We start from the raw sequence: 14,006 nt of genomic DNA, 5'->3' as shown, positions 1-14,006 counted from the left end.
AGGACTTGTTTCTATATTTTGAAAGTTTATGTAGTAGTATATGACTATGTAGCTAATAATCAAATAACCTTATAATTGTGCTCTTTTCTGAATTGTTTCTAGACAAAATTAAAGAAGCAATAAAAGATGCTAATAAAACTGTGGAGTTAGACCCTTCAAATCCTGTGAGTAGTAATGCTTTGTGATCTAACTAAATAGATCACAATATATGTGTTTTATCATATGGGGTTAGTACTAACGAACCATGAATGGAGATTGATTCACAAAAATAATATTTCTTGCCTTCCTTTTCCTATATGATGCCCCATTGTGGTGCCTGTGGATTCAGTAGTACTTGCTAATGGATTCCTTGATACTCACATGCTTTTGTGACAAAGCATCTATGCTCCAAAGCCAGGAGCCAATCTTGGCTTTCCTTTACATCGTGGGGGCATGAGGTGCTTCAAAAGAGCCCAGGGAGCACCCATTCTGAACAACTACCTCAATCATAGAAAGATGTTTACTTGCAACTTTCCTAATATTTTGTTATTTGTCCCAGCAGTCTATGGCAACAATTTTGTGACTGTGGCAGTCATTTCATAATAGCCTACATTCTTGGTTCTCAAAATTCCAAGATGGCCCACAAACTTAACAAGATAACGTAGATTTTAAGTATGAAGTAGGTTTTTAATGAGTAGTATTTAGCTGTACAAATGTCCCAGTTTTCAATTCCTGGGTGTTTTTTTTTTAGTTCTGCTTTTCTAAGGAGGCTCAAACTACATGTTACACTGAGGTTGTGGATAACATCAGCTAGTGGTACCTTGCAAGGTGCTCTCAGGAGAGAGTATTTTGAGCTAAAAAGGGTGATTCAAACCAAACCTGTTTTTCATCTAAATTGAGCTTACAACTGTTGTGTCTTACATTTCGGTCCCTGAATTAACAACACAGCAAGAATGCGTGCGCGTGGAGGCAACCAGTGGGAAACCGCAGGTCGCCAGACGTAAGGAATAAATACAATCCCCCCATGAAGATCTGTGGTGGGATGTTTAACTGGCCAGGATTGGACCTGGCCAGGGAAGGGGGTTGTTCCAGGAGATATATATAATCAGGGACCCAGCCCCACCATGTTGTCTTTGTGATGTACTCGCCGATAAAGCATGTTGCCTTCTAAACATCTTGGAACTCAGTACATTACACTGGCGACGAAGGTGGGATTCTAGCCGGGTCTGCAGGCAGCTAGTTCCTGAATAGGTACCTCATCCGACACATACAGTCTGATCCCTTTCATCCAGCCACCAATGGCCAAGCAGAGCACATGATGCGCACCACTAAGGAGGCCCTAAGGAGGCCCTGGGTCAAATAGTGCAGGGAGATTGGGACCACTGCCTGGCAGCCTTCCTTTTTGGGAACCAAATCACCCTCAACCCAGTCACCGGCCTAAGCCTGGCAGAGCTGCTCATGGGTAGGAGGTTAACCACTAGGCTTGATAGGTTGCATCCCGACCAGGTCCCGGACCTCCGCAGCTCCCCCAAGACAAGAGAAGCCACTAGGGGTTCTTCTAGAAGACCCGGTCTACGTGAAGAACTTTGTGAGCGGGCCGGAGTGGTTACCAGCCCAGGTGCTGTGGGTCACTAGGTCCCGCTCATACGAGGTCTCGTCAGAAGGGGGCCAGCTCCTCCCGAGACACATAGATCAGCTATGCCGTCACACCTTGCCAGAAGAACCGGCAGTCCCTGGGGGAGCAGGGTGATAGAGGTAATGCCACCAGAAGCCACACAGCTTGTGCTGGCCTCCCCAGCCCTGCCGGTGGAGGAGCCCCGCAGTGGCTGGAGCGACCCCTCCCCAGCAGGAGTGCAAGGGGAGCCCCTGGAGAAACTGCAGGCATCGGACATTGCTCTTCGGGCTTCGGCCCACAGCGAGGCACCAGTGGCCCCTGCAGCAACAGCAGCCACTCCGGTGCCCTCGATCGAACCTAAGAGGTCGAGCAGGGAACAAAGGCCACCGGCTTACGTGAAAGACTATGTTTCTTGAACTGGGGGGGGGGAGGAGTGTTGTGTCTTACATTTCAGTCCCTGAATTACAACACAGCGAGAGTGCACGTGCGCGGAGGTGACCAGTGGGAAACCGCAGGTCGCCGGATGTAAGGAATAAATACAATCCGCCTAAGAAGATCTGTGGCAGGAAGTTTAACTGGCCAGGATTGGACCTGGCCAGGGAAGGTGGTTGTTCGGGGAGATGTATGTAATCGGGGACCTGGCGCCGCCATGTAGTTTTTGTAATGTACTCGCCAATAAAGCATGTTGCCTTCTAAACGTCTCAGTACATTACACTAACTGTGCATTACTTTTTGCAGGATGTGTACTGCATCAGAGCTCTTGTTTGGGGTTCAACAAAAGAAAAGAGAAGAGCCCTTGTTGATTTAAATAATAGTTTGAAGCTGAATTCATCACACATTTGCAGTTTGATCTTAAGGGGAGCTATTTTAAACTCTCTTACGGGTGTGACTTCTCCTATGCACAATAAAGACCACAGAAAGGTAAATGATGTTCTGAAAGTTCTGTTCTTTTTTGCTTATTTCATAATTGTATACACAATGGGTTTTCAGCTGAAGCTCAGTAAGGTGCTAGTCTTGATGGAGGTAGGCACAGACCTTGTTTCTGTGATTATTATAGATCTGATTTAGCCCCATGTAGATTTATGACATTCTTTTTAATGTAGCCTTTATTAATTTGAAGCCTTTGATTTATTCAAAAAATTGGTAACATCCCAGACTTCATTGTACTCATACCAATAACAAAAGAAAAGAACTTGAATGCTATGTTTACTAAATGTAAATGTCTTAGGAGAACAAGCATTGTGCAGCAGTATTATGGCTTGTAATAGCAATGTCAAACATTCATGTTCTAAAGAAATAACGTTACTTAACTTATACATAATTAAATATATTTATTTGTCCTTAGTTTGGTGTTATCTCAAACAATTATGGAAAAAATATAAATAAGAAAGCATATGAAATTCTTGTGTTATTTTTTGAAATCATTACTACTTCCTTCGTTGAAGTAGGAATAATGAAAAATGCAGAAATTCTGAAAGTCTTTAAGAGTGTAAGACTTTGGCCAGTCATTCACAAATCACATAATTAGGTCCAAATTGCACACTCTTTAATTACCTTGCGCATAATGTTTTGGTTATTTTGGGGGTGAGGGAGATGCTGAAGCCATTTCAGGAATATTTTTCTGTCTTTTTTTAAATCTATTTTTCTCTATGTACTTCTACAATCTTTCTTTCTTTCTTTTATTTGCTCTTGGCTCTAGGCGATCAATTGATAATAATTAAATTAAAAAGTGTTAAAATACAGCAAAGCTGGTTTATAAATAGAATTTATGTAAGTGTTTTTGCTTTCTATTAGGCTTTTAGTCTCTGCCCGGATAGTCAAAAATTCTTTGATGTGCAAGATTTTAATAGTCCTAAAATGTCTTCTTTCTACGACAGGTGAGTATGAGCAGTTGTTGCATCCATGATAAAATTACATAGTTATATTAAAGTCAAGCTGATTTCCTTGTGTTTGTTGGTTTTCCCACACATGTTATTTCTGTTGGTTGTGTGCCTGTACTGCTTTGGGCTTTTTCTCTCTCTTTTTCTTTAAAAGAGCTTGTAACAAACCTGGAGTAACAGCTAGGAAAGACAGAAGTGACCACTAGATGGAGCAAAACACACGGAAAAGAAAAACAACTACATAGCACAAGCACATAACCAATGAGCAGGGCTGGCCCTAGACTATCTGGCACCCTAAGCAAGGCTAACTTCTGCCCTCCCCCCCCCCCCCCAATAACATCACCAAGTCACATGGAGGGCGCACAATCTGGCGCACCCAGAAGGCTGACACCCTAGGCCATCTCCTAGTTTGTCTGGTGGCAGGGCTGGTCCTGCTGATGAGGTAACATGTGGAAAAATCCACTGTATTTGTGGATGCATTTGTGCGTGTGGTTATTGGCAAAAGACTCTAGGCAACAGTGTACTGTTATTATTACTAGCATTACCACTAGCAGCAACAAGAATAAGTGGACTATGATGGGTTCAAGCTGTTCCTCTTCCTCCTTGTGCTGTTGCTAAAGGACTGGGGGCAGGGTCAAAACTAACCAAAAGCCTCTCACCCCTGGCCCCAGGTGATCATATTGCTCCCATGCTGGAAGATTTGCATGGGCTTCTCACCCCTTTCCAGGCACAGTTCAAAGTGCTGGTCTTACCTTTAAGGCTCTGGATGGCAACCTCCTACACCTGCTTCCTTTCCAGGGCTGCTGCTGCAGCCACACCGTCTTTTGCTTTTCTCCCAGCTCCCTCAATGGCTCTTTCCTTCCTGTTGCCTGCCTCTTGACTCCCTTTCCTCTCTCTCCCTCCCTGTCTCTCTCTCTCTCTCTCTCTCTCTCTCTCTCTCACACACACACACACACACACACACACACACAGAAAGCAGGGAGAGGAAAGAGAGTTCTAGCTGCTTCCTGCTTCATGTGGGAGAGATACAAAGACAGGTTCCTCTTTCTCTCTCTCATGCATACCCATACACATATATCCAGGGCTGCTTCTCCTTTTTGAGGGAATGAAGGGAGGGAGAGGAGAGAGAGAACACGCACAAACTCACACACAGAATCTGCTTGCTTCTCCAGGACTGTTTCTCCCCTTTTTGGGATAGAGGAGGGAGAAGGAGAAGGGGAGACGGAGAGACTTCAGTGTTGAAGTCTCATGGCAGGTTTAAGACCAACAGCATTTTATTCCAGTAAGCTTTTCTGTGCAAGCATACTTCTTCAGATAGAGGGAGGGAGGCAGGGTGGGTGGGTAGGTGGAAGGATGGATTATTCTGACAAGCACAATGAACACTGAGGAAATTATTTTGGCTTATTCTGAAAAGTTGGGGGGGGGGGGTTAATTGGATTTCTCTGTTCCTATCTGGATTTATTTTCTTTCAAAAAGACCCTGAATAGGAACTAGAACACTTGGTTTAGTCCTTGTATCTTGGAGAGTGGAGTGATTTCTGATGCCAAATGATAATGAGACAGGAAAACGATCTCTCAATTTAGTCCAGGAAGATGCATTGTCTTGAGCTTCATTATCAATTGCAATTCTACAGTCTCTTTCTAATTTCTTTTTGAAATTCCTTTGTAAGAGCATTGCTACTCTAAGGTCAATACATGAATGTTGTGGTTTCTAATGTCAGACTTATGTCCATTTATTCTTTGCATCCTCCTGGACTGAATCCTCCTGGATGGAATTGAGACCTAGGTTTCCTGTCTCATTACTAATGCTTGTATCTCCACGCCTTCTACTCCTTGGCATAACACACCTAATCCAATCAAGCCTGCTATTGTCATTTCTCTGCTATCACCAACATCTGAAATCACCTTAATAAAAGTTATATCTCCAGTACCTTTTGTTACATTTTATGGCATGCATGGTCTGGTCCAGCAAAGTGACATTTATGTCAGATCTGGCCCTCGCAACAAATGAATTGGATACCTCTGGGCTAATGGCTTGTTTTTAATGACTTTTTTTTTGTACTGTGATTATTTAACTGTAAGTCATCTTGAGCTGGACTCTGAAAAGGCAAACAGAAAGATTAAAAACAGATAAATAAACCCTGTTGATAGACTGGCCAGCCTGTGTGAAACCTAAAGCTTGCACCATTGCCTTAAAAGCCAATTAAGAGCCATTAGATGTGAACCTAAAGCTTGCACTATTACCTTAGAAGCCAATTAAGAGTCATATTTAGTCATGCTTTGCACAAAGAATCATATTTGAATAAGGAGCTATATTGATTAAGCTCTGATACATTTTATATTAAGACCTGCATTTTATATTCAGTCTTATTTTTCTTAAGCAAATCTCCAAGTAGGGAAAAAGTCAGAGCCACTATCTCAGAGGAGAGTGTAGACCAGACAAAAGGAAGTTCCCTAGGTACATTCCTAGGAAGTTGGGACTGGGTCAGGGAGCCAAAAAAGAAAAAGCGAATGTTATCAGCCTGAGCCATCCCAGAATAAGATCTGTGTTTCCATAGCAATGAGCCTCTGACCCGGCTATATTCGTCCTTGGACAGAAGAGAGTTTACGGAATGTATACAACAATACAATAGGGGTGAGAGGCTTTTGGTTAGTTTTGTCCCTGCCCCCAGTCCTTTAGCAACAGCACAAGGAGGAAGAGGAACAGCTTGAACCCATCATAGTCCACTTATTATTGTTACTGTTAGTGGTAATGCTAGTAATAGTAACAGTACACTGTTGCCTAGAGTCTTTTGCCAGTAACCACACGCACAAATGCATCCACAAATACAGTGGATTTTTCCACACGTTACCTCATCGGCAGGGATCTCCAGGGTCATCTAGTCCAACCTTCTGCACAATGAATTAAATTCACAAATACCTCCCCCCCATACCTCCAGTGACCCCCGTTCTATGGCCAGAAGATAGCAAAAAACCTCCAGGATCCCTGGCCAAACTGGCCTGGAGAAAAGTGCTTCTTGACCCTAAAGTGGTGATCAGCATTTTCCTGGGAGGGTAAGAAAGGGCCACAAGAACTAAGTTTGGTGCAACCCTTCCTGCCCTCCCTCTCATGCCTAAGTTCACAGAATCAGCATTGCTGTCAGATGGCCATCTAGCCTCTGTTTAAAACCTCCAAAGTAATGTAGGCTGTAACCACAGATGCCATATTTTCCTCGAAGATGGTGAGACATGCCAAAAGGCACTGCCATTGTATCTTAAACCAGCCAAAGGCATGTTCAGCAACATTTCTAACCCTACAAAGTGCATAATCAAAGTTCCTCTGGTGCTTGCTCATATTTCCTCAATATGGCTTTATCAGCCAGCACCTTGCAGCAGTACTTCTGGCACAGATACACCCTTCTGAGTGATGGTGGGGTTCTCACGAACAAAAACTCTGCATCCATTGCTGCACAGAATTCAGAGCTGCAAAAGTCAAAGGCATAATGGTTCCTGCCACTCCATCTGACCTCTGTGTCAATGAATTGGCCAGTATGATTCATTATTCCCTGGAAGCAGATGAAGCAGAATTTCTTCTGATTACCATACTGTCATTCCTCCTGCCTGGCAACCATATAGGTATGTGTGTTCTGTTGGTTGTCCCAGTGCAGTGTGGGAACCCCAAACATGCAAAGCCATCCATTATCTGAAAGAAAAGATTATAAACCATAAGAGCAACCCTGGTAATAGAGAACAATACTGTCATTAACAGAGAACTATTATCATTACTTAGTAATTACAGTAAAGTACTGATATAAGAGAGGGGGTTTAAACAGCAACAAAAACCCTTTGTGACTCGCTTTCCCAGGGATATATAGTCTTTCTATACAGCTCAAGCTCCAAGGCGAAGCAGACCTGAAAAATGATCTTGCCAACTGTTGAGAGTTCCACACTGAACTGTTCCTGGACTTCCCTATACCAGTTCACATTTGCTACGTACTATAAGGCCAGTGGTCCTTCTAAGCTGAGTTGGTGAACTGGCTCACAGGTTTTTTTTGCCTTTGGCTCACACATTTTTGTCTTAGTCCAGGAAGGATGGCCCCAGAGCAAACTAATTTATGCAGTAGCCAAATTGCTCACTCACAACTTTAATGCCAATAGCTCAGAAAGTAGAATTTTTGCTCACAAGACTCAGCTCAGAGCAGAGGTGTTGAACTCATTTGTAATGACAGACAGATCTGACACAAGTGTCACTTTGTCGGGCTGGGCCATGTGTGCCATAAAACGTAACACAAGGTACCGGAGGTATAAACTTTTAAAAGATGATTTCAGATGCCAAATGGCCATAGGCTTGATTGGATTAGGTGTGATATGCAAGGGGTAATAAGTGTGATATCATCATTGGTAATGAGACAGGAAACCTAGGTCTCAGTTTGGTCCAAGTGGATGTAAAGAATAAATGGACAAGTCTGAAGAGATGAGCAATGACTCATGAAAGCTCATACCTTGCCACAAATTTTGTTAGTCTTCAAGGTGCTACTGGATTCCTACACATTCTGCAGCTATAAGAAACCACAATGTTGACCTAAGAGTAGCAATTATCTTACAAAGGTATTTTAGAGGAAGATTAGAGAGTCTGATGAATAGGAACTGATAACGAAGCTCAATGAATCCTCCTGGGCTGAACTGAGACCTAGGTTTCTTCTCTCATTACCAATGGCTGCTATTGTTATTTCACCTGAAATCACTTCACTCTCCAAGATACAAAGACAGATGGACTTACATTCTAGCTGTATCTGAACAAGTGAGTAGTGACTCATGAAAGCTCATGCCCTGCCACTAATTTTGTTAGTCATCAAGGTGCTACTGGATTCTTGCTCCCTTCCATTAATAAAGATCACAAGCTGTGCTGTTAGATTTATTTATTTTTTTTTCATCTGTTAGAATTAGAAAATCTGTCCAACGGAGATAATGTGTTGTTTTCAGACTGGACAAAATCCACTCACTGCTGGTGATGATAAGAAATAATTTAAATGGGGGCAGGGACAGTTAATGTGAAAAAGGTAGCCAGTGAGGTCAGAGGGGACAGAGGAAAACCATGTGTTGAACTGGAATATATGGAACCAAAAACATATTCTTAAATATTTAGCTATCTGCTTCAGTCATTAAACCATGGAATCCAATTCAAGTGTTGTAATTTCTAATCAGGGTCTTTTTGAAAGAAAACAAAATCCCAGATAGGCACATAGAAATCTAATTTTAACCCCCCCCCCCAAAAAAAACAACCTGTTCAGAATAAGCCAAAATAATTTCCCCTTAATTCCCCTTGTCCCAGATGCATCTGTTTCCTGCCCCCTTCATTTTTTAACATGCTTGTGTGTGTGATCAGGTCTCAAAGTAAACAGCAGAGCAGGCCTTGTCAGAAGAATCTCCCTCCCTCAAAGGAAGTGTGTGCACCAGGAAATACCTGGAATAAGACTTTGTTGGTCTTAAAGTGCCATGGGACTCCCTTTCTTGTGTGCTCCCTGTTTTTCCTTCCACCTCCCTCCCTCCAAACAAGGGAAGGCAGGCTTGGCAACATAGCAGCAGTTCCAGTGGAGGAAGGAGATGGTGGGGGAGCTTTTCTCTGGTGTGTGCATGTGCACTCTCTTCCCTTCCCCCTCATTCCCTCCCCAAAGGAGAGAAGAATCTTGGAAGAGAGCAGCCCCAGTTGAGGGAGCTTTTCTCTGCATCACATACATGCACTCCAATCCAATCCAAATACCTTTATTGGCATAAAAACAAAAAGTACAGCATGGCAAATTTACATAGAGTTTCAGTTATAAAAACCAAACACCAAGAAGGGGGGCTAGTCTTTTGCTCTCTGTTTGTTATGGCAGCAGCTAGGCTTGTGATATGGGAACATTGGACAGATAGCAGAAAGAAAACTATCTTTGCCTCAGATAATCCATAAAGGTTAGACAGGATCGGTTTGATTATATTTATTATTATTTTATTTTATTGGTTTTATATCCCACCCTCCCCACCGAAGCAGGCTGAGGGCGGCTCACAACAATAAAAGCATTTACAATATAGAACAATGACTAATTAAAACTTTGAACAGTATAACAATTAAAACATTATTAAAACAATTTGGTGCTAGTGTTATACAGTCCTGCACTTCCCCATAAAAATCACAGTGAAGTAAGATATGGGGGACTGTTTTGAGGTGCCTTCCATTGCATGGTCAGAATCTTTCCTGATAAAGGATGTTGGCAACCCCCCCAGAAGTACCACTGAGGGTAAAACTTTTGAGTCTTCCTAACATAAAGGAGACCTGTGACTGGGGTGATGTAAGCTGGGAAAGATAGGCAGCAGGCAGCCCATGATCTGGGAAGATACCAAATGCTAGAGAGGAACAAGTTTTATGTTCAGAGGAACAAAGGGATTGTTTCTCAATGTCTAAAATCCTCTGTTTAAGGATTCTGAGTGCCTGCGTTTCACTTAGCATACAGAGGTTGGCAAGGTTCTACTGTCACGATCACAGAAGGGTCTCAAATGCCTGCTACTCGCCTTTACTTCCTACTGCAAGACAAATTTCCTGTCTATAAACTATGCAAAATCCAAAATTATAGTATTTTCAAAGTCCTGAAAACCACAAAGCTGGTGCCTCAAGGGAAATAACATTGAACAGGTGAAATCTTTCAAATACTTGGGGGTCTTTTTCCAATACAATCATAACTGGACAGTACAACGCAAGCAGGCGATCATTTCAGCAAGGTGTAGCTTGTCTATGGTGGTTAGCTTTTCTTACAAGAAGGGCAGCTAATTTGTCCCAGCTGCCATTCCAAGGAAGGAAGGAAGGAAGGAAGGAAGGAAGGAAGGAAGGAAGGAAGGAAGGAAGGAAGGAAGGAAGGAAAAGAAATGGGATGGGATGGAGCAACTCACCTTTAAAACTGCTGACTCTCTCCTCGCATAGCTTGGTCTGCTGAGCCCCTGCGCAAGCATGGCTGTGTCCCCTCACCTCCTCCAGCCAGCAGGAAGTTGGGAGGCTCCCATGCAAGTGTGGCTGTGTCCCCTGACCTCTGCCGGCTAGCGGGACATTGACAGGAGGTCTCCGCAACCTGGCATTGAGGCCTGCATGGCCCTGTGCTGGATCGCAACCCTGCCAAAGGGAAATGCCAGACTACATTCTCTAAACTATCACTAACAAGCTGTTACTCAGTCAGCCCACTCCAGATCCTAACACAGAACTGCCACCTGCTCTTCTTTAACTGTCGTTTTTCAAGCCTCTGCTTAACATTCCATCAGCTCTAGTCCGATTGACAGGTAAAGATATTTAACACTATGACTGAACTATAGGCATTGCCTAGACATACAATATAAAAATTCAAAATTCCAACAGGAAGGGCCTTGGTTTTTAGAAGTAACCCTTTGTTCATACCAGTTTGGTGTAGTGGTTAAGTGTGCAGACTTTATCTCGGAGAACTGGGTTTGATTCCCCACTCCTCCATTTGCAGCTGCTGGAACGGCCTTGGGTCAGCCATAGTTCTGGCAGAGGTTGTCCTTGAAAGAGCAGGTGCAACTCCAAATGGCAGAATATGCTCCAGGCTCAGACTGGCTCCCAGAAATCACCACTGTTGTGGCAAGTTTCCACGGTGAGTGTTGGGGCCTGGAGTTGCACAAGGCTCAGTGATGAGGGGGAAGGGGGGATGGACCCCTCTTGTAAATTCTTAATATTGACTTATAATCAAGCTCCACCATTGCAGAATTGGGTGCACTTCAGGAATTGGATTTCTGTGCTAGAACCATTTACAAGACAGCTAAACTAGGATATGAATAATCTCTAAACGCAGCACAGACCTATGCATTTCTTTCTGTCTACATTTGGGTAGGAATATTGTATATCTTCTGAAATGATACATTTAGAGAATCACACTTTTTGGGACATTTGAATAAAACTATTAAAAGCAAAATTGCCCAAATAGGAAATGTAGAAAGTTGAAGTAGACGTAGATTACTAACACAATATAAAAATTGTTTTCTTCTGATAAATATTTTATAGATACTTGTGGAGTCTAAATGCTTTTCACACTGTCACTGAGGTCAACTTGTTTTCTGGAGCTGCATTCCATCCCAAGTTACCTTACTGTAAGAATGACGAATGTTTATGAAACGTATGCTTCTACAAATATTTGCTGTTCTGTGTCTTTGTATTTAATTTTAGTTATCTGCTTAGTTGATATAACATGATAGAAACTTGTTTAAGAAATCAGTTCACTGGCTTGTAGCCAATGAGATCCAGTCACATAAGAGATTTTGTGGAATGGAACTTTCCTGCTTCTCCCTCCCACTGATTCTCCCCAGTTTTTGTTTCTGAGCTACAGTTCCTGCAGTGGCATAAGTGTCAAAGTAGGAGAGCGAATCAGTGGAAAACACCATCATCACTTCTTACAAAGAATAGATCCTTTTTTTGGCATTCTGTTGTTAGATACAAGCCAGTTTATTTCCAAGCACAAAGCATCAATCTATTCCACTGTGTTGTTTCCCCTCCAAGATGCAAGGTTTGTTTCCTTCTGTTACTGCCTAGAATCTGCCAGCAAATTGTTTAGGCTGCACCATCCTTTAATTTGCAGTGCTCATAGCAATTCCATTTTAGAAAGCATAACTCTTGCATGCTTTCCAGAAAATTGTTAACTACTCCGAGCAGAAACATTATACTTATTTCAAGAATCTGCTGCCTTTCTGCTGATTCTTAAAGTTAACATATGTGGAAGCTTGTTTCACATCTACTCACAATGCTGATTAACTAGTGCAGGCTGTTCTGTCATTTAGTAATTTTCTACCTTCATTAGGAGGTACATTCTGAGAGAGAACACCTGTCTTTTCTAAAACACTTCCTACCTCTAGGGCTATGATTCTAGTATAGCAAGACTGGGGGAGGAAGCTAGAAAATACCTGCACAAATCTGTTGCATAACAAAGCATCTGTGGCATATCTACATGCACCCCCTTGTCCAGCTGGTGCACAGTTTTGGGCTGGGGTGTCACCAGTATGCTGATGACACCCAGCTTTAGCTGCTATTGGACAACCACTGCCCCTGATAATCTGGCCAAGGATTTGGAGGCCGTGACGGGGTGGTAAAAAAAGAGCAGGTTGAGTCTTGAGAGTGAATCTAGAACAGACAGAGGTTCTGTGGCTGGGGGGACTATAGGGTTGGGGCACAGACTTCTTTCTCTTAATGGGACACCACTCATACTGGCACCATCTGTCAGGAGTTTGGGTGTGACTCTGGATGCCTTCTTGACTATGGAGGCCCAGGTCATGAATATTGCCAGGTTGGCATTCTCCCATCTACATCAAGCTTGGCAACTGGCCCCTTTCCTGTCGCACCCTGACTTAGTCACTATAATCCATTAAATGGTCACCTCCATGCTAGACTACTGTAACTTGCTCTATGCTGGCCTGCCCTTGAGACTGATCCAGAAGATCCGGCTGGTCCAGAATGTGGCAATGTGAGTCCTGATGGGAACACCATGGGCAGCACATATACAACTGTGCTGTGCCAGCTACACTGGCTCCCAGTGGAATACTGAGTCAGGTTCAAGTTCTTGGTTCTGTTCTTTAAGGCCTTGAGCAGTCTGGGACTCACATATCTCAGGGAGCATCTCCTCTGGTATGTCCCCAGAGGAGCATTATGCTCTGCCGAGAATAATCTGTTGGTGGTCCCTGGCCCTAAAGATATCCAGCTGTCCTCCACTAGAGCCAGGGATTTTTTGGCCCTGGCTCCAACCTGGTGGAACTCTTTGCCAAACACCACCAGGGCCCTGTGGGACTTAATGGCCTGTAAGGCAAAAATGTTCTGCCATGCCTTTGGTTGAGGACAGCAGCAGTTCCATCATAGTTGGCACCCTGCTCCTCTCTTTTTTCTACCGTCTTTGCTTTGGCCTCTTTTCACCTGCTTGCGAATTTATGGCAGAGTCCAGAACGGGGTAGCAAAGAACTATCTGATGCCATCTGAAATAATGTAATTGCCCATTTTCGTTTTTGTTTTTAGCTTGTTTATATTGGTTGTACATCACCTAAAGTATTACATTGTAGGGAACAGACAATTCAGAAATTGAATATATAAATGAATATATATAAATTTAAAAGTAGTAACTTTATTATGACATGAGCTGTCATAGGCAAAAACCCTACTTTGTCAGATGCATTTTAAAAACCTCTCTTGTCATATGCCCCTCTAATTCAATTTTTCATATTCTTATATTAGCACCATACAGATCTAGAAAACTGCCGGGAGTAGATGGTAACCAAAGCAGGATGAAGGAACCATTCAGGTGTGGCTCTGTGACTGTGTATCCCGATGAAACCAGCTTATTAAGAAGAAAAATATACTCCAAGTCATTAAGATCAGACTTAGACTGAATGGTAAATGCATAGATACTTAATGATAAAATAACACCTGGATGATTTCTCTAAGATTTTGCTTGTATTGCATAGGTCACCTTTATTTGTTTCTTTAAGCAAGCATTTGCAGGCTACTTTTCTCTAGCGCAGTGATGGTGAACCTTTTAG

At 42.9% G+C, this 14,006-nt stretch overlaps 1 protein-coding gene across 2 annotated transcripts in view; it reads left to right on the top strand.

Moving 5' to 3' along the window:
• LOC132576086 (uncharacterized) overlaps positions 1–13,912 on the top strand; it is a 35,310-nt gene extending 21,398 nt beyond the window's left edge. The window contains exons 5-10 of one of the 2 annotated variants that reach the window (XM_060244882.1): positions 103–164; positions 2,333–2,515; positions 3,389–3,471; positions 10,949–11,086; positions 11,494–11,579; positions 13,702–13,912. In XM_060244882.1, the coding sequence (XP_060100865.1) occupies positions 103–164; positions 2,333–2,515; positions 3,389–3,471; positions 10,949–11,086; positions 11,494–11,579; positions 13,702–13,856 (707 nt within the window). In that variant the 3' untranslated portion in view covers positions 13,857–13,912. The remainder of the gene's footprint in view (positions 1–102; positions 165–2,332; positions 2,516–3,388; positions 3,472–10,948; positions 11,087–11,493; positions 11,580–13,701) is intronic. The other variant, XM_060244883.1, reaches the window with a different exon arrangement.
• Positions 13,913–14,006: the final 94 nt, after the last annotated feature.

The sequence above is a fragment of the Heteronotia binoei genome, chromosome 8, assembly GCF_032191835.1.
Source record: "Heteronotia binoei isolate CCM8104 ecotype False Entrance Well chromosome 8, APGP_CSIRO_Hbin_v1, whole genome shotgun sequence".
Lineage (NCBI taxonomy): Eukaryota > Metazoa > Chordata > Lepidosauria > Squamata > Gekkonidae > Heteronotia > Heteronotia binoei.
This window is presented reverse-complemented; position numbering and strand designations above follow the sequence as displayed.